The sequence below is a fragment of the Procambarus clarkii genome, chromosome 72 (assembly GCF_040958095.1).
Source record: "Procambarus clarkii isolate CNS0578487 chromosome 72, FALCON_Pclarkii_2.0, whole genome shotgun sequence".
NCBI lineage: Eukaryota > Metazoa > Arthropoda > Malacostraca > Decapoda > Cambaridae > Procambarus > Procambarus clarkii.
In genome coordinates, this window is record NC_091221.1 from 16,143,504 (window position 1) to 16,168,110 (window position 24,607).

Below are 24,607 nucleotides of genomic sequence, written 5' to 3' on the forward strand. Positions count from 1 at the left end.
GCTAGTGTTACACTAAGTGTTTCTGGGGGTAGAAGGTCCTTGGTGCTAGTGTCACACTAAGTGTTTCTGGGGGGTAGAAGGTCCTTGGTGCTTGTGTTACACTAAGTGTTTCTGGGGGTAGAAGGTCCTTGGTGCTAGTGTTACACTAAGTGTTTCTGGGGGTAAAAGGTCCTTGGTGCTAGTGTTACACTAAGTGTTCCTGGGGGTAGAAGGTCCTTGGTGCTAGTGTTACACTAAGTGTTTCTGGGGGTAGAAGGTCCTTGGTGCTTGTGTTACAATAAATGTTACACTAAGTGTTTCTTCGGGTAGAAGGTCCTTGGTGCTTGTGTTACACTAAGTGTTTCTGGGGGTAGAAGGTCCTTGGTGCTAGTGTTACACTAAGTGTTTGAGGGGGGTAGAAGGTCCTTGGTGCTAGTGTTACACTAAGTGTTCCTGGGGGTAGAAGGTCCTTGTTGCTAATGTTACACTAAGTGTTTCTGGGGGTAGAAGGTCCTTGGTGCTAGTGTTACACTAAGTGTTTCTGAGGGTAGAAGGTCCTTGGTGCTTGTGTTACACTAAGTGTTTCTGGGGGTAGAAGGTCCTTGGTGCTTGTGTCACACTAAGTGTTTCTGGGGGTAGAAGGTCCTTGGTGCTAGTGTTACACTAAGTGTTTCTGGGGGTAGAAGGTCCTTGGTGCTTGTGTTACACTAAGTGTTTCTGGGGGTAGAAGGTCCTTAGTGCTTGTGTTACAATAAGTGTTACACTATGTGTTTCTGGTTGAAGAAGGTCCTTAGTGCTTGTATTACACTAAGTGTTTCTGGGGGTAGAAGGTCCTTGAGGCTTGTGTTACAATAAGTGTTTCTGGGGGTAGAAGGTTCTTGGTACTTGTGTTTCACTAAGTGTTTCTGGGGGGGAGAAGGTCCTTAGTGCTTGTGTAACACTACGTGTTTCTGGGGGTAGAAGGTCCTTAGTGCTTGTGTTACAATAAGTGTTACACTAAGTGTTTCTTGGTGGAGAAGGTCCTTGGTGCTAGTGTTACACTAAGTGTTTCTGGGGGTAGAAGGTCCTTGGTGCTAGTGTTACACTAAGTGTTTCTGGGGGTAGAAGGTCCTTGGTGCTAGTGTTACACTAAGTGTTTCTGGGGGTAGAAGGTCCTTGGTGCTAGTGTTACACTAAGTGTTTCTGGGGGTAGAAGGTCCTTGGTGCTAGTGTTACACTAAGTGTTTCTGGGGGTAGAAGGTCGTTGGTGCTAGTGTTACACTAAGTGTTTCTGGGGGTAGAAGGTCCTTGGTGCTAGTGTTACACTAAGTGTTACACTAAGTGTTTCTGGGGGTAGAAGGTCCTTGGTGCTTGTGTTACACTAAGTGTTTCTGGGGGGTAGAAGGTCCTTGGTGCTAGTGTTACACTAAGTGTTTCTGGGGGGTAGAAAGTCCTTGGTGCTAGTGTTACACTAAGTGTTTCTGGGGGGTAGAAGGTCCTTCGTGCTAGTGTTACACTAAGTGTTACACTAAGTGTTTCTGGGTGGAGAAGGTCCTTGGTGCTAGTGTTACACTAAGTGTTACACTAAGTGTTTCTGGGGGTAGAAGGTCCTTGGTGCTTGTGTTACACTAAGTGTTTCTGGGGGGTAAAAGGTCCTTGGTGCTAGTGTTACACTAAGTGTTTCTGGGGGTAGAAGGCCCTTGGTGCTTGTGTTACACTAAGTGTTTCTGGGGGTAGAAGGTCCTTGCTGCTAGTGTTACACTAAGTGTTTCTGGGGGTAGAAGGTCCTTGGTGCTAGTGTTACACTAAGTGTTTCTGGGGGTAGAAGGTCATTGGTGCTAGTGTTACACTAAGTGTTTCTGGGGGTAGAAGGTCCTTAGTGCTTGTGTTACAATAAGTGTTACACTAAGTGTTTCTGGGGGTAGAAGGTCCTTGGTGCTTGTGTTACACTAAGTGTTTCTGGGGCTAGAAGGTCCTTGGTGCTTGTGTTACACTAAGTGTTTCTGGGGGTAGAAGGTCCTTGGTGCTAGTGTTACACTAAGTGTTTCTGGGGGTAGAAGGTCCTTGGTGCTTGTGTTACAATAAGTGTTACACTAAGTGTTTCTGGGGGTAGAAGGTCCTTGGTGCTTGTGTTACAATAAGTGTTACAGTAAGTGTTTCTGGTTGAAGAAGGTCCTTAGTGCTTGTATTACACTAAGTGTTTCTGGGGGTAGAAGGTCCTTGGTGCTTGTGTTACACTAAGTGTTTCTGGGGGTAGAAGGTCCTTGGTGCTTGTGTTACAATAAGTGTTACACTAAGTGTTTCTGGGGGTGAAGGTCCTTGGTGCTAGTGTTACACTAAGTGTTTCTGGGGGTAGAAGGTCCTTGGTGCTAGTGTTACACTAAGTGTTTCTGGGGGTAGAAGGTCCTTGGTGCTTGTGTTACACTAAGTGTTTCTGGGGGTAGAAGGTCCTTGGTGCTTGTGTTACACTAAGTGTTTCTGGGGGTAGAAGGTCCTCAGTGCTAGTGTTACACTAAGTGTTTCTGGGGGTAGAAGGACCTTGGTGATTGTGTTACACTAAGTGTTTCTGGGGGTAGAAGGTCCTTGGTGCTAGTGTTACACTAAGTGTTTCTGGGGGTAGAAGGTCCTTGGTGCTTGTGTTACACTAAGTGTTTCTGGGGGTAGAAGGTCCTTGGTGCTTGTGTTACACTAAGTGTTTCTGGGGATAGAAGGTCCTTGGTGCTAGTGTTACACTAAGTGTTTCTGGGGGTAGAAGGTCCTTGGTGCTTGTGTTACACTTAGTGTTTCTGGGAGGAGAAGGTCCTTAGTGCTTGTGTTACAATAAGTGTTACACTAAGTGTTTCTGGTTGAAGAAGGTCCTTAGTGCTTGTATTACACTAAGTGTTTCTGGGGGTAGAAGGTCCTTGAGGCTTGTGTTACAATAAGTGTTTCTGGGGGTAGAAGGTTCTTGGTACTTGTGTTACACTAAGTGTTTCTGGGGGGGAGAAGGTCCTTAGTGCTTGTGTTACACTAAGTGTTTCTGGGGGTAGAAGGTCCTTAGTGCTTGTGTTACAATAAGTGTTACACTAAGTGTTTCTGGGGGTAGAAGGTCCTTGGTGCTTGTGTTACACTAAGTGTTTCTGGGGCTAGAAGGTCCTTGGTGCTTGTGTTACACTAAGTGTTTCTGGGGGTAGAAGGTCCTTGGTGCTAGTGTTACACTAAGTGTTTCTGGGGGTAGAAGGTCCTTGGTGCTTGTGTTACAATAAGTGTTACACTAAGTGTTTCTGGTTGAAGAAGGTCCTTAGTGCTTGAATTACACTAAGTGTTTCTGGGGGTAGAAGGTCCTTGGTGCTTGTGTTACACTAAGTGTTTCTGGGGGTAGAAGGTCCTTGGTGCTTGTGTTACAATAAATGTTACACTAAGTGTTTCTTCGGGTAGAAGGTCCTTGGTGCTTGTGTTACACTATGTGTTTCTGGGGGTAGAAGGTCCTTGGTGCTAGTGTTACACTAAGTGTTTCTGGGGGGTAGAAGGTCCTTGGTGCTAGTGTTACACTAAGTGTTTCTGGGGGTAGAAGGTCCTTGGTGCTTGTTTTACACTAAGTGTTTCTGGGGGGTAGAAGGTCCTTGGTGCTAGTGTTACACTAAGTGTTTCTGGGGGTAGAAGATCCTTGGTGCTAGTGTTACACTAAGTGTTTCTGGGGGTAGAAGGTCCTTGGTGCTAGTGTTACACTAAATGTTTCTGGGGGTAGAAGGTCCTTGGTGCTAGTGTTACACTAAGTGTTTCTGGGGGTAGAAGGTCCTTGGTGCTTGTGTTACACTAAGTGTTTCTGGGGGTAGAAGGTCCTTGGTGCTTGTGTCACACTAAGTGTTTCTGGGGGTAGAAGGTCCTTGGTGCTAGTGTTTCACTAAGTGTTTCTGGGGGTAGAAGGTCCTTGGTGCTAGTGTTACACTAAGTGTTTCTGGGGGTAGAAGGTCCTTGGTGCTAGTGTCACACTAAGTGTTTCTGGGGGGTAGAAGGTCCTTGGTGCTTGTGTTACACTAAGTGTTTCTGGGGGTAGAAGGTCCTTGGTGCTAGTGTTACACTAAGTGTTTCTGGGGGTAAAAGGTCCTTGGTGCTAGTGTTACACTAAGTGTTCCTGGGGGTAGAAGGTCCTTGGTGCTAGTGTTACACTAAGTGTTTCTGGGGGTAGAAGGTCCTTGGTGCTAGTGTCACACTAAGTGTTTCTGGGGGGTAGAAGGTCCTTGGTGCTTGTGTTACACTAAGTGTTTCTGGTGGGTAGAAGGTCCTTGGTGCTTGTGTTACACTAAGTGTTTCTGGGGGTAGAAGGTCCTTGGTGCTTGTGTCACACTAAGTGTTTCTGGGGGTAGAAGGTCCTTGGTACTAGTGTTACATTAAGTGTTTCTGGGGGTAGAAGGTCCTTGGTGCTTGTGTTACACTAAGTATTTCTGGGGGTAGAAGGTCCTTGGTGCTTGTGTTACACTAAGTGTATCTGGGGGGTAGAAGGTCCTTGGTGCTTGTGTTACACTAAGTGTTTCTGGGGGGTAGAAGGTCCTTGCTGCTTGTGTTACACTAAGTGTTTCTGGGGGGTAGAAGGTCCTTGGTGCTAGTGTTACACTAAGTGTTACACTAAGTGTTTCTGGGTGCAGAAGGTCCTTGGTGCTAGTGTTACACTAAGTGTCACACTAAGTGTTTCTGGGGGTAGAAGGTCCTTGGTGCTAGTGTTACACTAAGTGTTACACTAAGTGTTTCTGGGGGGTAGAAGGTCCTTGGTGCTAGTGTTACACTAAGTGTTACACTAAGTGTTTCTGGGGGGTAGAAGGTCCTTGGTGCTAGTGTTACACTAAGTGTTACACTAAGTGTTTCTGGGGGGTAGAAGGTCCTTGGTGCTAGTGTTACACTAAGTGTTTCTGGGGGGTAGAAGGTCCTTGGTGCTAGTGTTACACTAAGTGTTTCTGGGGGTAGAAGGTCCTTGGTGCTAGTGTTACACTAAGTGTTTCTGGGGGAAGAAGGTCCTTGGTGCTAGTGTTACACTAAGTGTTCCTGGGGGTAGAAGGTCCTTGGTGCTAGTGTTACACTAAGTGTTTGAGGGGGGTAGAAGGTCCTTGGTGCTAGTGTTACACTAAGTGTTCCTGGGGGTAGAAGGTCCTTGGTGCTAATGTTACACTAAGTGTTTCTGGGGGTAGAAGGTCCTTGGTGCTAGTGTTACACTAAGTGTTTCTGAGGGTAGAAGGTCCTTGGTGCTTGTGTTACACTAAGTGTTTCTGGGGGTAGAAGGTCCTTGGTGCTTGTGTCACACTAAGTGTTTCTGGGGGTAGAAGGTCCTTGGTGCTAGTGTTACACTAAGTGTTTCTGGGGGTAGAAGGTCCTTGGTGCTTGTGTTACACTAAGTGTTTCTGGGGGTAGAAGGTCTTTAGTGCTTGTGTTACAATAAGTGTTACACTAAGTGTTTCTTGGTGGAGAAGGTCCTTGGTGCTAGTGTTACACTAAGTGTTTCTGGGGGTAGAAGGTCCTTGGTGCTAGTGTTACACTAAGTGTTTCTGGGGGTAGAAGGACCTTGGTGATTGTGTTACACTAAGTGTTTCTGGGGGTAGAAGGTCCTTGGTGCTAGTGTTACACTAAGTGTTTCTGGGGGTAGAAGGTCCTTGGTGCTTGTGTTACACTAAGTGTTTCTGGGGGTAGAAGGTCCTTGGTGCTTGTGTTACACTAAGTGTTTCTGGGGATAGAAGGTCCTTGGTGCTAGTGTTACACTAAGTGTTTCTGGGGGTAGAAGGTCCTTGGTGCTTGTGTTACACTAAGTGTTTCTGGGAGTAGAAGGTCCTTAGTGCTTGTGTTACAATAAGTGTTACACTAAGTGTTTCTGGTTGAAGAAGGTCCTTAGTGCTTGTATTACACTAAGTGTTTCTGGGGGTAGAAGGTCCTTGAGGCTTGTGTTACAATAAGTGTTTCTGGGGGTAGAAGGTTCTTGGTACTTGTGTTACACTAAGTGTTTCTGGGGGGGAGAAGGTCCTTAGTGCTTGTGTTACACTAAGTGTTTCTGGGGGTAGAAGGTCCTTAGTGCTTGTGTTACAATAAGTGTTACACTAAGTGTTTCTGGGGGTAGAAGGTCCTTGGTGCTTGTGTTACACTAAGTGTTTCTGGGGCTAGAAGGTCCTTGGTGCTTGTGTTACACTAAGTGTTTCTGGGGGTAGAAGGTCCTTGGTGCTAGTGTTACACTAAGTGTTTCTGGGGGTAGAAGGTCCTTGGTGCTTGTGTTACAATAAGTGTTACACTAAGTGTTTCTGGTTGAAGAAGGTCCTTAGTGCTTGAATTACACTAAGTGTTTCTGGGGGTAGAAGGTCCTTGGTGCTTGTGTTACACTAAGTGTTTCTGGGGGTAGAAGGTCCTTGGTGCTTGTGTTACAATAAATGTTACACTAAGTGTTTCTTCGGGTAGAAGGTCCTTGGTGCTTGTGTTACACTATGTGTTTCTGGGGGTAGAAGGTCCTTGGTGCTAGTGTTACACTAAGTGTTTCTGGGGGGTAGAAGGTCCTTGGTGCTAGTGTTACACTAAGTGTTTCTGGGGGGTAGAAGGTCCTTGGTGCTTGTGTTACACTAAGTGTTTCTGGGGGGTAGAAGGTCCTTGGTGCTAGTGTTACACTAAGTGTTTCTGGGGGTAGAAGATCCTTGGTGCTAGTGTTACACTAAGTGTTTCTGGGGGTAGAAGGTCCTTGGTGCTAGTGTTACACTAAGTGTTTCTGGGGGTAGAAGGTCCTTGGTGCTAGTGTTACACTAAGTGTTTCTGGGGGTAGAAGGTCCTTGGTGCTTGTGTTACACTAAGTGTTTCTGGGGGTAGAAGGTCCTTGGTGCTTGTGTCACACTAACTGTTTCTGGGGGTAGAAGGTCCTTGGTGCTAGTGTTTCACTAAGTGTTTCTGGGGGTAGAAGGTCCTTGGTGCTAGTGTTACACTAAGTGTTTCTGGGGGTAGAAGGTCCTTGGTGCTAGTGTCACACTAAGTGTTTCTTGGGGGTAGAAGGTCCTTGGTGCTTGTGTTACACTAAGTGTTTCTGGGGGTAGAAGGTCCTTGGTGCTAGTGTTACACTAAGTGTTTCTGGGGGTAAAAGGTCCTTGGTGCTAGTGTTACACTAAGTGTTCCTGGGGGTAGAAGGTCCTTGGTGCTAGTGTTACACTAAGTGTTTCTGGGGGTAGAAGGTCCTTGGTGCTAGTGTCACACTAAGTGTTTCTGGGGGGTAGAAGGTCCTTGGTGCTTGTGTTACACTAAGTGTTTCTGGGGGGTAGAAGGTCCTTGGTGCTTGTGTTACACTAAGTGTTTCTGGGGGTAGAAGGTCCTTGGTGCTTGTGTCACACTAAGTGTTTCTGGGGGTAGAAGGTCCTTGGTACTAGTGTTACACTAAGTGTTTCTGGGGGTAGAAGGTCCTTGGTGCTTGTGTTACACTAAGTATTTCTGGGGGTAGAAGGTCCTTGGTGCTTGTGTTACACTAAGTGTTTCTGGGGGGTAGAAGGTCCTTGGTGCTTGTGTTACACTAAGTGTTTCTGGGGGGTAGAAGGTCCTTGCTGCTTGTGTTACACTAAGTGTTTCTGGGGGGTAGAAGGTCCTTGGTGCTAGTGTTACACTAAGTGTCACACTAAGTGTTTCTGGGGGTAGAAGGTCCTTGGTGCTAGTGTTACACTAAGTGTTACACTAAGTGTTTCTGGGGGGTAGAAGGTCCTTGGTGCTAGTGTTACACTAAGTGTTACACTAAGTGTTTCTGGGGGGTAGAAGGTCCTTGGTGCTAGTGTTACACTAAGTGTTACACTAAGTGTTTCTGGGGGGTAGAAGGTCCTTGGTGCTATTGTTACACTAAGTGTTTCTGGGGGGTAGAAGGTCCTTGGTGCTAGTGTTACACTAAGTGTTTCTGGGGGTAGAAGGTCCTTGGTGCTAGTGTTACACTAAGTGTTTCTGGGGGAAGAAGGTCCTTGGTGCTAGTGTTACACTAAGTGTTCCTGGGGGTAGAAGGTCCTTGGTGCTAGTGTTACACTAAGTGTTTGAGGGGGGTAGAAGGTCCTTGGTGCTAGTGTTACACTAAGTGTTCCTGGGGGTAGAAGGTCCTTGGTGCTAATGTTACACTAAGTGTTTCTGGGGGTAGAAGGTCCTTGGTGCTTGTGTTACACTAAGTGTTTCTGGGGGTAGAAGGTCCTTGGTGCTTGTGTCACACTAAGTGTTTCTGGGGGTAGAAGGTCCTTGGTGCTAGTGTTACACTAAGTGTTTCTGGGGGTAGAAGGTCCTTGGTGCTTGTGTTACACTAAGTGTTTCTGGGGGTAGAAGGTCCTTAGTGCTTGTGTTACAATAAGTGTTACACTAAGTGTTTCTGGTTGAAGAAGGTCCTTAGTGCTTGTATTACACTAAGTGTTTCTGGGGGTAGAAGGTCCTTGAGGCTTGTGTTACAATAAGTGTTTCTGGGGGTAGAAGGTTCTTGGTACTTGTGTTACACTAAGTGTTTCTGGGGGGGAGAAGGTCCTTAGTGCTTGTGTTACACTACGTGTTTCTGGGGGTAGAAGGTCCTTAGTGCTTGTGTTACAATAAGTGTTACACTAAGTGTTTCTTGGTGGAGAAGGTCCTTGGTGCTAGTGTTACACTAAGTGTTTCTGGGGGTAGAAGGTCCTTGGTGCTAGTGTTACACTAAGTGTTTCTGGGGGTAGAAGGTCCTTGGTGCTAGTGTTACACTAAGTGTTTCTGGGGGTAGAAGGTCCTTGGTGCTAGTGTTACACTAAGTGTTTCTGGGGGAAGAAGGTCCTTGGTGCTAGTGTTACACTAAGTGTTTCTGGGGATAGAAGGTCCTTGGTGCTAGTGTTACACTAAGTGTTTCTGGGGGTAGAAGGTCCTTGGTGCTAGTGTTACACTAAGTGTTTCTGGGGGTAGAAGGTCGTTGGTGCTAGTGTTACACTAAGTGTTTCTGGGGGTAGAAGGTCCTTGGTGCTTGTGTTACACTAAGTGTTTCTGGGGGTAGAAGGTCCTTAGTGCTTGTGTTACACTAAGTGTTTCTGGGGGAAGGAGATCCTTGGTGCTTGTGTTACACTAAGTGTTTCTGGGGGTAGAAGGTCCTTGGTGCTAGTGTTACACTAAGTGTTTCTGGGGGTAGAATGTCCTTGGTGCTAGTGTTACACTAAGTGTTTCTGGGGGTAGAAGGTCCTTGGTGCTAGTGTTACACTAAGTGTTTCTGGGGGTAGAAGGTCCTTGGTGCTTGTGTTACAATAAGTGTTACACTAAGTGTTTCTGGGGGTAGAAGGTCCTTGGTGCTTGTGTTACAATAAGTGTTACACTAAGTGTTTCTGGTTGAAGAAGGTCCTTAGTGCTTGTATTACACTAAGTGTTTCTGGGGGTAGAAGGTCCTTGGTGCTTGTGTTACACTAAGTGTTTCTGGGGGTAGAAGGTCCTTGGTGCTTGTGTTACAATAAGTGTTACACTAAGTGTTTTTGGGGGTAGAAGGTCCTTGGTGCTAGTGTTACACTAAGTGTATCTGGGGGTAGAAGGTCCTTGGTGCTTGTGTTACACTAAGTGTTTCTGGGGGGTAGAAGGTCCTTGGTGCTAGTGTTACACTAAGTGTTCCTGGGGGTAGAAGGTCCTTGGTGCTAGTGTTACACTAAGTGTTTCTGGGGGGAAGAAGGTCCTTGGTGCTAGTGTTACACTAAGTGTTTCTGGGGGTAGAAGGTTCTTGGTGCTTGTGTTACACTAAGTGTTTCTTGGGGGTAGAAGGTCGTTGGTGCTAGTGTTACACTAAGTGTTTCTGGGGGGTAGAAGGTCCTTGGTGCTAGTGTTACACTAAGTGTTTCTGGGGGTAGAAGGTCCTTGGTGCTTGTGTTACACTAAGTGTTTCTGGGGTAGAAGGTCCTTGGTGCTAGTGTTACACTAAGTGTTTCTGGGGGTAGAAGGTCGTTGGTGCTAGTGTTACACTAAGTGTTTCTGGGGGTAGAAGGTCCTTGGTGCTAGTATTACAATAAGTGTTACACTAAGTGTTTCTGGGGGTAGGAGGTCCTTGGTGCTAGTGTTATACTAAGTGTTCCTGGGGGTAGAAGATCCTTGGTGCTAGTGTTACACAAAGTGTTTGAGGGGGGTAGAAGGTCCTTGGTGCTAGTGTTACACTAAGTGTTTCTGGGGGTAGAAGGTCCTTGGTGCTAGTGTTACACTAAGTGTTTCTGGGGGTAGAAGGTCCTTGGTGCTTATGTTACACTAAGTGTTTCTGGGGGTAGAAGGTCCTTAGTGCTTGTGTTACAATAAGTGTTACACTAAGTGTTTCTGGTTGAAGAAGGTCCTTAGTGCTTGTATTACACTAAGTGTTTCTGGGGGTAGAAGGTCCTTGAGGCTTGTGTTACAATAAGTGTTTCTGGGGGTAGAAGGTTCTTGGTACTTGTGTTACACTAAGTGTTTCTGGGGGGGAGAAGGTCCTTAGTGCTTGTGTTACACTACGTGTTTCTGGGGGTAGAAGGTCCTTAGTGCTTGTGATACAATAAGTGTTACACTAAGTGTTTTTTGGTGGAGAAGGTCCTTGGTGCTAGTGTTACACTAAGTGTTTCTGGGGGTAGAAGGTCCTTGGTGCTAGTGTTACACTAAGTGTTTCTGGGGGTAGAAGGTCCTTGGTGCTAGTGTTACACTAAGTGTTTCTGGGGGTAGAAGGTCCTTGGTGCTAGTGTTACACTAAGTGTTTCTGGGGGAAGAAGGTCCTTGGTGCTAGTGTTACACTAAGTGTTTCTGGGGGTAGAAGGTCCTTGGTGCTAGTGTTACACTAAGTGTTTCTGGGGGTAGAAGGTCCTTGGTGCTAGTGTTACACTAAGTGTTTCTGGGGGTAGAAGGTCGTTGGTGCTAGTGTTACACTAAGTGTTTCTGGGGGTAGAAGGTCCTTGGTGCTTGTGTTACACTAAGTGTTTCTGGGGGTAGAAGGTCCTTAGTGCTTGTGTTACACTAAGTGTTTCTGGGGGTAGGAGGTCCTTGGTGCTTGTGTTACACTAAGTGTTTCTGGGGGTAGAAGGTCCTTGGTGCTAGTGTTACACTAAGTGTTTCTGGGGGTAGAATGTCCTTGGTGCTAGTGTTACACTAAGTGTTTCTGGGGGTAGAAGGTCCTTGGTGCTAGTGTTACACTAAGTGTTTCTGGGGGTAGAAGGTCCTTGGTGCTTGTGTTACAATAAGTGTTACACTAAGTGTTTCTGGGGGTAGAAGGTCCTTGGTGCTTGTGTTACAATAAGTGTTACACTAAGTGTTTCTGGTTGAAGAAGGTCCTTAGTGCTTGTATTATACTAAGTGTTTCTGGGGGTAGAAGGTCCTTGGTGCTTGTGTTACACTAAGTGTTTCTGGGGGTAGAGGGTCCTTGGTGCTTGTGTTACAATAAGTGTTACACTAAGTGTTTCTGGGGGTAGAAGGTCCTTGGTGCTAGTGTTACACTAAGTGTATCTGGGGGTAGAAGGTCCTTGGTGCTTGTGTTACACTAAGTGTTTCTGGGGGGTAGAAGGTCCTTGGTGCTAGTGTTACACTAAGTGTTCCTGGGGGTAGAAGGTCGTTGGTGCTAGTGTTACACTAAGTGTTTCTGGGGGGTAGAAGGTCCTTGGTGCTAGTGTTACACTAAGTGTTTCTGGGGGTAGAAGGTCCTTGGTGCTTGTGTTACACTAAGTGTTTCTGGGGTAGAAGGTCCTTGGTGCTAGTGTTACACTAAGTGTTTCTGGGGGTAGAAGGTCGTTGGTGCTAGTGTTACACTAAGTGTTTCTGGGGGTAGAAGGTCCTTGGTGCTAGTGTTACAATAAGTGTTACACTAAGTGTTTCTGGGGGTAGAAGGTCCTTGGTGCTAGTGTTATACTAAGTGTTCCTGGGGGTAGAAGATCCTTGGTGCTAGTGTTACACAAAGTGTTTGAGGGGGGTAGAAGGTCCTTGGTGCTAGTGTTACACTAAGTGTTTCTGGGGGTAGAAGGTCCTTGGTGCTAGTGTTACACTAAGTGTTTCTGGGGGTAGAAGGTCCTTGGTGCTTATGTTACACTAAGTGTTTCTGGGGGTAGAAGGTCCTTAGTGCTTGTGTTACAATAAGTGTTACACTAAGTGTTTCTGGTTGAAGAAGGTCCTTAGTGCTTGTATTACACTAAGTGTTTCTGGGGGTAGAAGGTCCTTGAGGCTTGTGTTACAATAAGTGTTTCTGGGGGTAGAAGGTTCTTGGTACTTGTGTTACACTAAGTGTTTCTGGGGGGGAGAAGGTCCTTAGTGCTTGTGTTACACTACGTGTTTCTGGGGGTAGAAGGTCCTTAGTGTTTGTGTTACAAGAAGTGTTACACTAAGTGTTTCTTGGTGGAGAAGGTCCTTGGTGCTAGTGTTACACTAAGTGTTTCTGGGGGTAGAAGGTCCTTGGTGCTAGTGTTACACTAAGTGTTTCTGGGGGTAGAAGGTCCTTGGTGCTAGTGTTACACTAAGTGTTTCTGGGGGTAGAAGGTCCTTGGTGCTAGTGTTACACTAAGTGTTTCTGGGGGAAGAAGGTCCTTGGTGCTAGTGTTACACTAAGTGTTTCTGGGGGTAGAAGGTCCTTGGTGCTAGTGTTACACTAAGTGTTTCTGGGGGTAGAAGGTCCTTGGTGCTAGTATTACACTAAGTGTTTCTGGGGGTAGAAGGTCGTTGGTGCTAGTGTTACACTAAGTGTTTCTGGGGGTAGAAGGTCCTTGGTGCTTGTGTTACACTAAGTGTTTCTGGGGGTAGAAGGTCCTTAGTGCTTGTGTTACACTAAGTGTTTCTGGGGGTAGGAGGTCCTTGGTGCTTGTGTTACACTAAGTGTTTCTGGGGGTAGAAGGTCCTTGGTGCTAGTGTTACACTAAGTGTTTCTGGGGGTAGAAGGTCCTTGGTGCTAGTGTTACACTAAGTGTTTCTGGGGGTAGAAGGTCCTTGGTGCTAGTGTTACACCAAGTGTTTCTGGGGGTAGAAGGTCCTTGGTGCTTGTGTTACAATAAGTGTTACACTAAGTGTTTCTGGGGGTAGAAGGTCCTTGGTGCTTGTGTTACAATAAGTGTTACACTAAGTGTTTCTGGTTGAAGAAGGTCCTTAGTGCTTGTATTACACTAAGTGTTTCTGGGGGTAGAAGGTCCTTGGTGCTTGTGTTACACTAAGTGTTTCTGGGGGTAGAAGGTCCTTGGTGCTTGTGTTACAATAAGTGTTACACTAAGTGTTTCTGGGGGTAGAAGGTCCTTGGTGCTAGTGTTACACTAAGTGTATCTGGGGGTAGAAGGTCCTTGGTGCTTGTGTTACACTAAGTGTTTCTGGGGGGTAGAAGGTCCTTGGTGCTAGTGTTACACTAAGTGTTCCTGGGGGTAGAAGGTCCTTGGTGCTAGTGTTACACTAAGTGTTTCTGGGGGGAAGAAGGTCCTTGGTGCTAGTGTTACACTAAGTGTTTCTGGGGGTAGAAGGTTCTTGGTGCTTGTGTTACACTAAGTGTTTCTTGGGGGTAGAAGGTCGTTGGTGCTAGTGTTACACTAAGTGTTTCTGGGGGGTAGAAGGTCCTTGGTGCTAGTGTTACACTAAGTGTTTCTGGGGGTAGAAGGTCCTTGGTGCTTGTGTTACACTAAGTGTTTCTGGGGTAGAAGGTCCTTGGTGCTAGTGTTACACTAAGTGTTTCTGGGGGTAGAAGGTCGTTGGTGCTAGTGTTACACTAAGTGTTTCTGGGGGTAGAAGGTCCTTGGTGCTAGTGTTACAATAAGTGTTACACTAAGTGTTTCTGGGGGTAGAAGGTCCTTGATGCTAGTGTTATACTAAGTGTTCCTGGGGGTAGAAGATCCTTGGTGCTAGTGTTACACAAAGTGTTTGAGGGGGGTAGAAGGTCCTTGGTGCTAGTGTTACACTAAGTGTTTCTGGGGGTAGAAGGTCCTTGGTGCTAGTGTTACACTAAGTGTTTCTGGGGGTAGAAGGTCCTTGGTGCTTATGTTACACTAAGTGTTTCTGGGGGTAGAAGGTCCTTAGTGCTTGTGTTACAATAAGTGTTACACTAAGTGTTTCTGGTTGAAGAAGGTCCTTGGTGCTAGTGTTACACTAAGTGTTTCTGGGGGTAGAAGGTCCTTGAGGCTTGTGTTACAATAAGTGTTTCTGGGGGTAGAAGGTTCTTGGTACTTGTGTTACACTAAGTGTTTCTGGGGGGGAGAAGGTCCTTAGTGCTTGTGTTACACTAAGTGTTTCTGGGGGTAGAAGGTCCTTAGTGCTTGTGTTACAATAAGTGTTACACTAAGTGTTTCTTGGTGGAGAAGGTCCTTGGTGCTAGTGTTACACTAAGTGTTTCTGGGGGTAGAAGGTCCTTGGTGCTAGTGTTACACTAAGTGTTTCTGGGGGTAGAAGGTCCTTGGTGCTTGTGTTACACTAAGTGTTTCTGGGGGTAGAAGGTCCTTGGTGCTAGTGTTACACTAAGTGTTTCTGGGGGTAGAAGGTCCTTGGTGCTAGTGTTACACTAAGTGTTTCTGGGGGTAGAAGGTCCTTGGTGCTAGTGTTACACTAAGTGTTTCTGGGGGTAGAAGGTCCTTGGTGCTAGTGTTACACTAAGTGTTTCTGAGGGTAGAAGGTCCTTGGTGCTTGTGTTACACTAAGTGTTTCTGGGGGGTAGAAGGTCCTTGGTGCTAGTGTTACACTAAGTGTTTCTGGGTGGAGAAGGTCCTTGGTGCTAGTGTTACACTAAGTGTTTCTGGGGGTAGAAGGTCCTTGGTGCTAGTGTTACACTAAGTGTTTCTGGGGGTAGAAGGTCCTTGGTGCTTGTGTTACACTAAGTGTTTCTGGGGGGTAGAAGGTCCTTGGTGCTAGTGTTACACTAAGTGTTTCTGGGTGGAGAAGGTCCTTGGTGCTAGTGTTACACTAAGTGTTTCTGGGGGTAGAAGGTCCTTGGTGCTAGTGTTACACTAAGTGTTTCTGGGGGTAGAAGGTCCTTGGTGCTTGTGTTACACTAAGTGTTTCTGGGGGTAGAAGGTCCTTAGTGCTTGTGTTACACTAAGTGTTTCTGGGGGTAGAAGGTCCTTGGTGCTTGTGTTACACTAAGTGTTTCTGGGGGTAGAAGGTCCTTGGTGCTAGTGTTACACTAAGTGTTTCTGGGGGTAGAAGGTCCTTGGTGCTAGTGTTACACTAAGTGTTTCTGGGGGTAGAAGGTCCTTGGTGCTAGTGTTACACTAAGTGTTTCTGGGGGTAGAAGGTCCTTGGTGCTTGTGTTACACTAAGTGTTTCTGGGGGTAGAAGGTCCTTAGTGCTTGTGTTACACTAAGTGTTTCTGGGGGGTAGAAGGTCCTTGGTGCTTGTGTTACACTAAGTGTTTCTGGGGGTAGAAGGTCCTTGGTGCTAGTGTTACACTAAGTGTTTCTGGGGGTAGAAGGTCCTTGGTGCTAGTGTTACAATAAGTGTTACACTAAGTGTTTCTGGGGGTAGAAGGTCGTTGGTGCTAGTGTTACACTAAGTGTTTCTGGGGGTAGAAGGTCCTTGGTGCTAGTGTTACAATGAGTGTTACACTAAGTGTTTCTGGGGGTAGAAGGTCCTTGGTGCTTGTGTTACAATAAGTGTTACACTAAGTGTTTCTGGGGGTAGAAGGTCCTTGGTGCTTGTGTTACAATAAGTGTTACACTAAGTGTTTCTGGTTGAAGAAGGTCCTTAGTGCTTGTATTACACTAAGTGTTTCTGGGGGTAGAAGGTCCTTGGTGCTTGTGTTACACTAAGTGTTTCTGGGGGTAGAGGGTCCTTGGTGCTTGTGTTACAATAAGTGTTACACTAAGTGTTTCTGGGGGTAGAAGGTCCTTGGTGCTAGTGTTACACTAAGTGTATCTGGGGGTAGAAGGTCCTTGGTGCTTGTGTTACACTAAGTGTTTCTGGGGGGTAGAAGGTCCTTGGTGCTAGTGTTACACTAAGTGTTCCTGGGGGTAGAAGGCCGTTGGTGCTAGTGTTACACTAAGTGTTTCTGGGGGGTAGAAGGTCCTTGGTGCTAGTGTTACACTAAGTGTTTCTGGGGGTAGAAGGTCCTTGGTGCTTGTGTTACACTAAGTGTTTCTGGGGTAGAAGGTCCTTGGTGCTAGTGTTACACTAAGTGTTTCTGGGGGTAGAAGGTCGTTGGTGCTAGTGTTACACTAAGTGTTTCTGGGGGTAGAAGGTCCTTGGTGCTAGTGTTACAATAAGTGTTACACTAAGTGTTTCTGGGGGTAGAAGGTCCTTGGTGCTAGTGTTATACTAAGTGTTCCTGGGGGTAGAAGATCCTTGGTGCTAGTGTTACACAAAGTGTTTGAGGGGGGTAGAAGGTCCTTGGTGCTAGTGTTACACTAAGTGTTTCTGGGGGTAGAAGGTCCTTGGTGCTAGTGTTACACTAAGTGTTTCTGGGGGTAGAAGGTCCTTGGTGCTTATGTTACACTAAGTGTTTCTGGGGGTAGAAGGTCCTTAGTGCTTGTGTTACAATAAGTGTTACACTAAGTGTTTCTGGTTGAAGAAGGTCCTTAGTGCTTGTATTACACTAAGTGTTTCTGGGGGTAGAAGGTCCTTGAGGCATGTGTTACAATAAGTGTTTCTGGGGGTAGAAGGTTCTTGGTACTTGTGTTACACTAAGTGTTTCTGGGGGGGAGAAGGTCCTTAGTGCTTGTGTTACACTACGTGTTTCTGGGGGAAGAAGGTCCTTGGTGCTAGTGTTACACTAAGTGTTTCTGGGGGTAGAAGGTCCTTGGTGCTAGTGTTACACTAAGTGTTTCTGGGGGAAGAAGGTCCTTGGTGCTAGTGTTACACTAAGTGTTTCTGGGGGTAGAAGGTCCTTGGTGCTAGTGTTACACTAAGTGTTTCTGGGGGTAGAAGGTCCTTGGTGCTAGTGTTACACTAAGTGTTTCTGGGGGTAGAAGGTCGTTGGTGCTAGTGTTACACTAAGTGTTTCTGGGGGTAGAAGGTCCTTGGTGCTTGTGTTACACTAAGTGTTTCTGGGGGTAGAAGGTCCTTAGTGCTTGTGTTACACTAAGTGTTTCTGGGGGTAGGAGGTCCTTGGTGCTTGTGTTACACTAAGTGTTTCTGGGGGTAGAAGGTCCTTGGTGCTAGTGTTACACTAAGTGTTTCTGGGGGTAGAATGTCCTTGGTGCTAGTGTTACACCAAGTGTTTCTGGGGGTAGAAGGTCCTTGGTGCTTGTGTTACAATAAGTGTTACACTAAGTGTTTCTGGGGGTAGAAGGTCCTTGGTGCTTGTGTTACAATAAGTGTTACACTAAGTGTTTCTGGTTGAAGAAGGTCCTTAGTGCTTGTATTACACTAAGTGTTTCTGGGGGTAGAAGGTCCTTGGTGCTTGTGTTACACTAAGTGTTTCTGGGGGTAGAAGGTCCTTGGTGCTTGTGTTACAATAAGTGTTACACTAAGTGTTTCTGGGGGTAGAAGGTCCTTAGTGCTTGTGTTACAATAAGTGTTACACTAAGTGTTTCTGGTTGAAGAAGGTCCTTGGTGCTAGTGTTACACTAAGTGTATCTGGGGGTAGAAGGTCCTTGGTGCTTGTGTTACACTAAGTGTTTCTGGGGGGTAGAAGGTCCTTGGTGCTAGTGTTACACTAAGTGTTCCTGGGGGTAGAAGGTCCTTGGTGCTAGTGTTACACTAAGTGTTTCTGGGGGGAAGAAGGTCCTTGGTGCTAGTGTTACACTAAGTGTTTCTGGGGGTAGAAGGTTCTTGGTGCTTGTGTTACACTAAGTGTTTCTTGGGGGTAGAAGGTCGTTGGTGCTAGTGTTACACTAAGTGTTTCTGGGGGTAGAAGGTCCTTGGTGCTAGTGTTACACTAAGTGTTTCTGGGGGTAGAAGGTCCTTGGTGCTTGTGTTACACTAAGTGTTTCTGGGGTAGAAGGTCCTTGGTGCTAGTGTTACACTAAGTGTTTCTGGGGGTAGAAGGTCGTTGGTGCTAGTGTTACACTAAGTGTTTCTGGGGGTAGAAGGTCCTTGGTGCTAGTGTTACAATAAGTGTTACACTAAGTGTTTCTGGGGGTAGAAGGTCCTTGGTGCTAGTGTTATACTAAGTGTTCCTGGGGGTAGAAGATCCTTGGTGCTAGTGTTACACAAAGTGTTTGAGGGGGGTAGAAGGTCCTTGGTGCTAGTGTTACACTAAGTGTTTCTGGGGTAGAAGGTCCTTGGTGCTAGTGTTACACTAAGTGTTTCTGGGGGTAGAAGGTCTTTGGTGCTTATGTTACACTAAGTGTTTCTGGGGGTAGAAGGTCCTTAGTGCTTGTGTTACAATAAGTGTTACACTAAGTGTTTCTGGTTGAAGAAGGTCCTTGGTGCTAGTGTTACACTAAGTGTTTCTGGGGGTAGAAGGTCCTTGAGGCTTGTGTTACAATAAGTGTTTCTGGGGGTAGAAGGTTCTAGGTACTTGTGTTACACTAAGTGTTTCTGGGGGGGAGAAGGTCCTTAGTGCTTGTGTTACACTAAGTGTTTCTGGGGGTAGAAGGTCCTTAGTGCTTGTGTTACAATAAGTGTTACACTAAGTGTTTCTTGGTGGAGAAGGTCCTTGGTGCTAGTGTTACACTAAGTGTTTCTGGGGGTAGAAGGTCCTTGGTGCTAGTGTTACACTAAGTGTTTCTGGGGGTAGAAGGTCCTTGGTGCTTGTGTTACACTAAGTGTTTCTGGGGGTAGAAGGTCCTTGGTGCTAGTGTTACACTAAGTGTTTCTGGGGTAGAAGGTCCTTGGTGCTAGTGTTACACTAAGTGTTTCTGGGGGTAGAAGGTCCTTGGTGCTAGTGTTACACTAAGTGTTTCTGGGGGTAGAAGGTCCTTGGTGCTAGTGTTACACTAAGTGTTTCTGGGGGTAGAAGGTCCTTGGTGCTTGTGTTACACTAAGTGTTTCTGGGGGTAGAAGGTCCTTGGTGCTAGTGTTACACTAAGTGTTTCTGGGTGGAGAAGGTCCTTGGTGCTAGTGTTACACTAAGTGTTTCTGGGGGTAGAAGGTCCTTGGTGCTAGTGTTACACTAAGTGTTTCTGGGGGTAGAAGGTCCTTGGTGCTTGTGTTACACTAAGTGTTTCTGGGGGGTAGAAGGTCCTTGGTGCTAGTGTTACACTAAGTGTTTCTGGGTGGAGAAGGTCCTTGGTGCTAGTGTTACACTAAGTGTTTCTGGGGGTAGAAGGTCCTTGGTGCTAGTGTTACACTAAGTGTTTCTGGGGGTAGAAGGTCCTTGGTGCTTGTGTTACACTAAGTGTTTCTGGGGGTAGAAGGTCCTTAGTGCTTGTGTTACACTAAGTGTTTCTGGGGGTAGAAGGTCCTTGGTGCTTGTGTTACACTAAGTGTTTCTGGGGGTAGAAGGTCCTTGGTGCTAGTGTTACACTAAGTGTTTCTGGGGGTAGAAGGTCCTTGGTGCTAGTGTTACACTAAGTGTTTCTGGGGGTAGAAGGTCCTTGGTGCTAGTGTTACACTAAGTGTTTCTGGGGGTAGAAGGTCCTTGGTGCTTGTGTTACACTAAGTGTTTCTGGGGGTAGATGGTCCTTAGTGCTTGTGTTACACTAAGTGTTTCTGGGGGTAGAAGGTCCTTGGTGCTTGTGTTACACTAAGTGTTTCTGGGGGTAGAAGGTCCTTGGTGCTAGTGTTACACTAAGTGTTTCTGGGGGTAGAAGGTCCTTGGTGCTAGTGTTACACTAAGTGTTTCTGGGGGTAGAAGGTCCTTGGTGCTTGTGTTACACTAAGTGTTTCTGGGGGTAGAAGGTCCTTGGTGCTAGTGTTACACTAAGTGTTTCTGGGGGTAGAAGGTCCTTGGTGCTAGTGTTACACTAAGTGTTTCTGTGGGTAGAAGGTCCTTGGTGCTTGTGTTACAATAAGTGTTACACTAAGTGTTTCTGGGGGGAGAAGGTCCTTGGTGCTTGTGTTACAATAAGTGTTACACTAAGTGTTTCTGGGGGTAGAAGGTCCTTGGTGCTTGTGTTACACTAAGTGTTTCTGGGGGTAGAAGGTCCTTGGTGCTAGTGTTACACTAAGTGTTACACTGAGTGTTACACTAAGTGTTACACAAAGTGTTCCTGGGGGTAGGAGGTCCTACCATACCCTTGGAGGATCTCGCAGTACAAATCGAAGACTTCATTCATATATTGTTCATAATGTACAGTTGGCTTCGTTCTCGTCACACACTCGAGTATCCCAGGTACGATTCCCTGGCGGGAAAGAAGTGGTTAGGCATGTTTCTTTTGAAAATAATATCTGTGTTCACCGGGCTGTAAATAGGTACCGAGGAATTAGAGAGCTGTTGTGGGGGGCATTGTGTGGAAAGGTTAGTAAACGCATCTTGGGGCTTCTCGATATAGGCCTATTATATATGTATACACACACACACTCTTCCTGTCCCATAAAACCCGGATTAATAGTGTTTTGTCTTCTCACCTAGTTGTGCTTGCAGGGGTTGAGCTTTGGCTCTTTGGTCCCGCCTCTCAACTGTCAATCAACTGGTGTACAGATTCCTGAGCCTACTGGGCTCTATCATATCTACATTATAAACTGTGTATGGAGTCAGCCTCCACCACATCACTGCCTAATGCATTCCACCTGTTAACTACTCTGACACTGAAAAAGTTCTTTCTAACGTCCCTGTGTCACATGTGGGTACTCACTTTCCTCCTGTGTACTAATTTTTTTGTTTTCTTGTTCACACACACATCCCCAGGAAGCAGCCCGTAGCAGCTGTCTAACTCCGAGATACCAACTTACAGCTAGGTGAGCAGGGACATCAATGTGAAAGAAACTCTGCCCATTTTTTTCCTCCGCCGGGGATCGATCCCCAGACTCTAGGACTACGAATCTCGAGCGCTGTCCACTCAGCCGTCACGCCCCTAAACAGTGTTCAGATCCATTCGCTACGCATCAAAGTCTATCCCCAAGACCTTCATCAGTTTCATCATTAGTTTGTAACAGTTGCAACCTAACCTAACCTAACCTAACCTAACCTAACCTAACCTAACCTACCCTAACCTAACCTAATCTAACCTAACCTAACCTACCCTAACCTAACCTAACCTAACCTAACCTAACCTAACCTAACCTAACCTAACCTAACCTAACCTAACCTAACCTAACCTACCCTAACCTAACCTAATCTAACCTAACCTAACCTACCCTAACCTAACCTAACCTAACCTAACCTAACCTAACCTAACCTAACCTAACCTAACCTACCCTAACCTAATCTAACCTAACCTAACCTAACCTAACCTAACCTAACCTACCCTAACCTAACCTAACCTAACCTAACCTAACCTAACCTAACCTAACCTAACCTAACCTAACCTACCCTAACCTAACCTAACCTAACCTAACCTACCCTAACCTAACCTAACCTACCCTAACCTAACCTAACTTAACCTAACCTAACCTAACCTAACCTAACCTAACCTAACCTAACCGAACCTAACCTAACCTAACCTACCCTAACCTAACCTAACCTAACCTAACCTAACCTAACCTAACCTACCCTAACCTAACGCTGAGTAGTGGTCCCTTGTGTGGCACTTTAGTAGTGGCCACTTGAGTGGCACTTTAGTAGTGGCCTCTTGTGTGGCACTTTAGTAGTGGCCACTTGTGTGGCACTTTTGTAGTGATCACGTGTGTGGCACTTTAGTAACGGTCACTTGTGTGGCACTTTAGTAGTGGCCACTTGTGTGGCACTTTAGTAGTGGCCACTTGTGTGGCACTTTAGTAGTGGCCACTTGTGTGGCACTTTAGTAGTGGCCACTTGTGTGGCACTTTAGTAGTGGCCACTTGTGTGGCACTTTAGTAGTGGCCACTTGTGTGGCACTTTAGTAGTGGCCACTTGTGTGGCACTTTAGTAGTGGCCACTTGTGTGGCACTTTAGTAGTGGCCACTTGTGTGGCACTTTAGTAGTGGCCACTTGTGTGGCACTTTAGTAGTGGCCACTTGTGTGGCACTTTAGTAACGGTCACTTGTGTGGCACTTTAGTAGTGGCCACTTGTGTGGCACTTTAGTAGTGGCCACTTGTGTGGCACTTTAGTAGTGGCCACTTGTGTGGCACTTTAGTAGTGGCCACTTGTGTGGCACTTTAGTAACGGTCACTTGTGTGGCACTTTAGTAGTGGCCACTTGTGTGGCACTTTAGTAACGGTCACTTGTGTGGCACTTTAGTAGTGGCCACTTGTGTGGCACTTTAGTAGTGGCCACTTGTGTGGCACTTTAGTAACGGTCACTTGTGTGGCACTTTAGTAGTGGCCACTTGTGTGGCACTTTAGTAGTGGCCACTTGTGTGGCACTTTAGTTGTGGCCACTTGTGTGGCACTTTAGTAGTGGCCACTTGTGTGGCACTTTAGTAACGGTCACTTGTGTGGCACTTTAGTAGTGGCCACTTGTGTGGCACTTTAGTAGTGGCCACTTGTGTGGCACTTTAGTAGTGGCCACTTGTGTGGCACTTTAGTAGTGGCCACTTGTGTGGCACTTTAGTAACGGTCACTTGTGTGGCACTTTAGTAGTGGCCACTTGTGTGGCACTTTAGTAGTGGCCACTTGTGTGGCACTTTAGTAACGGTCACTTGTGTGGCACTTTAGTAGTGGCCACTTGTGTGGCACTTTAATAGTGGCCACTTGTGTGGCACTTTAGTAGTGGCCACTTGTGTGGCACTTTAATAGTGGCCACTTGTGTGGCACTTTAGTAGTGGCCACTTGTGTGGCACTTTAGTAACGGTCACTTGTGTGGCACTTTAGTAGTGGCCACTTGTGTGGCACTTTAGCAGTGGCCTCTTGTGTGGCACTTTAGAAGTGGCCACTTGTGTGGCACTTTAGCAGTGGCCTCTTGTGTGGCACTTTAGAAGTGGCCACTTGTGTGGCACTTTAGTAACGGTCACTTGTGTGGCACTTTAGTAGTGGCCACTTGTGTGGCACTTTAGAAGTGGCCTCTTGTGTGGCACTTTAGAAGTGGTCACTTGTGTGGCACTTCAGTAGTGGCCACTTGTGTGGCACTTTAGAAGTGGCCTCTTGTGTGGCACTTTAGAAGTGGTCACTTGTGTGGCACTTCAGTAGTGGCCACTTGTGTGGCACTTTAGAAGTGGCCTCTTGTGTGGCACTTTAGAAGTGGTCACTTGTGTGGCACTTCAGTAGTGGTCACTTGTGTGGCACTTTAGAAGTGGCCTCTTGTGTGGCACTTCAGTAGTGGCCACTTGTGTGGCACTTTAGTAACGGTCACTTGTGTGGCACTTCAGTAGTGGCCACTTGTGTGGCACTTTAGTAACGGTCACTTGTGTGGCACTTTAGTAACGGTCACTTGTGTGGCACTTCAGTAGTGGCCACTTGTGTGGCACTTCAGTAGTGGCCACTTGTGTGGCACTTTAGTAACGGTCACTTGTGTGGCACTTCAGTAGTGGCCACTTGTGTGGCACTTTAGTAACGGTCACTTGTGTGGCTCTTCAGTAGTGGCCACTTGTGTGGCACTTTAGTAACGGTCACTTGTGTGGCACTTTAGCAAGTAGATCAAATTCCATTTTTTCTTGACTAAATCAGTGCTATTATTTTGACAACAAAATAACTAGTAACTTTCTAGTAACTTGTAATAAATAATTATTAGTGTTACAGGTCTGTAATTGACCGTTTCTTTCTTTTCCCGTTCTGGTAGACAGGAAGTTCTCCCGTTTCTAGCGAGGAATTATATTTTAAACAAGAGGGCTACACAGTGCTTCAGCTGAGTCTTTTAGTATCTCTGGGGATATTTTGTCTGGTCCCACGGCTTTTGTCGCATTCGTTCCTGTAGTTGCTTCTTTACGTCCTTTAAGTCAAAGGGGAATGGGGGTTGGAAAGATACTTAGGTACAGCAGCTGATGTATTCAACAGGTGTGTTGAGTTCCTCTTCAGTCACTCAACATCACTCCTGCGACTGATGCTGAGATGCTGTCACTCCTCAGTAACATTTGTGTCATAGGATGTGTCTCCTAGACATAGGAGACATATGCAGCCTGTGTCTCCAGGCTGCATGTGTCCTCTAGACCTAGGAGACACATCCAGCCTGTGTCTTCAGCCTCACGTAGCCTAGGATATAGTCGTTCACTGAGGAACACCTACCTAGAGAAGTTTCCCATTAACTTCGTCCCATGCTTGAGCAATATTGGTGGTGTTCATGGGGGCCCTCATCCCACCCCACCTGTCCTCCTGCAACCTGTCCTCCTGCAACCTGTCCTCCTGCAACCTGTCCTCCTGCAACCTGTCCTCCTACAACCTGTCCTCCTGCAACCTGTCCTTCTGCAACCTGTCCTCCTGCAACCTGTCCTTCTGCAACCTGTCCTCCTGCAACCTGTCCTTCTGCAACCTGTCCTCCTGCAACCTGTCCTCCTGCAACCTGTCCTTCTGCAACCTGTCCTCCTACAACCTGTCCTTCTGCAACCTGTCCTTCTGCAACCTGTCCTCCTGCAACCTGTCCTTCTGCAACCTGTCCTTCTGCAACCTGTCCTCCTGCAACCTGTCCTCCTGCAACCTGTCCTTCTGCAACCTGTCCTCCTGCAACCTGTCCTCCTGCAACCTGTCCTTCTGCAACCTGTCCTTCTGCAACCTGTCCTCCTGCAACCTGTCCTCCTTCAACCTGTCCTCCTGCAACCTGCCCTCCTTCAACCTGTCCTCCTGCAACCTGTCCTCCTGCAACCTGTCCTCCTACAACCTGTCCTTCTGCAACCTGTCCTCCTTCAACCTGTCCTCCTGCAACCTGTCCTCCTGCAACCTGTCCTTCTGCAACCTGTCCTCCTGCAACCTGTCCTC

General features: G+C 46.6%; 1 protein-coding gene across 1 annotated transcript in view; it reads right to left on the reverse strand.

The window, feature by feature from the left end:
• The window catches only part of LOC123752210 (TRIO and F-actin-binding protein-like), a 77,589-nt gene extending 53,652 nt beyond the window's left edge, over positions 1-23,937 (reverse strand). The window contains exon 1 of the mRNA XM_069312580.1: positions 23,921-23,937. Coding sequence (XP_069168681.1) covers positions 23,921-23,937 — 17 coding nt within the window. The remainder of the gene's footprint in view (positions 1-23,920) is intronic.
• Positions 23,938-24,607: the final 670 nt, after the last annotated feature.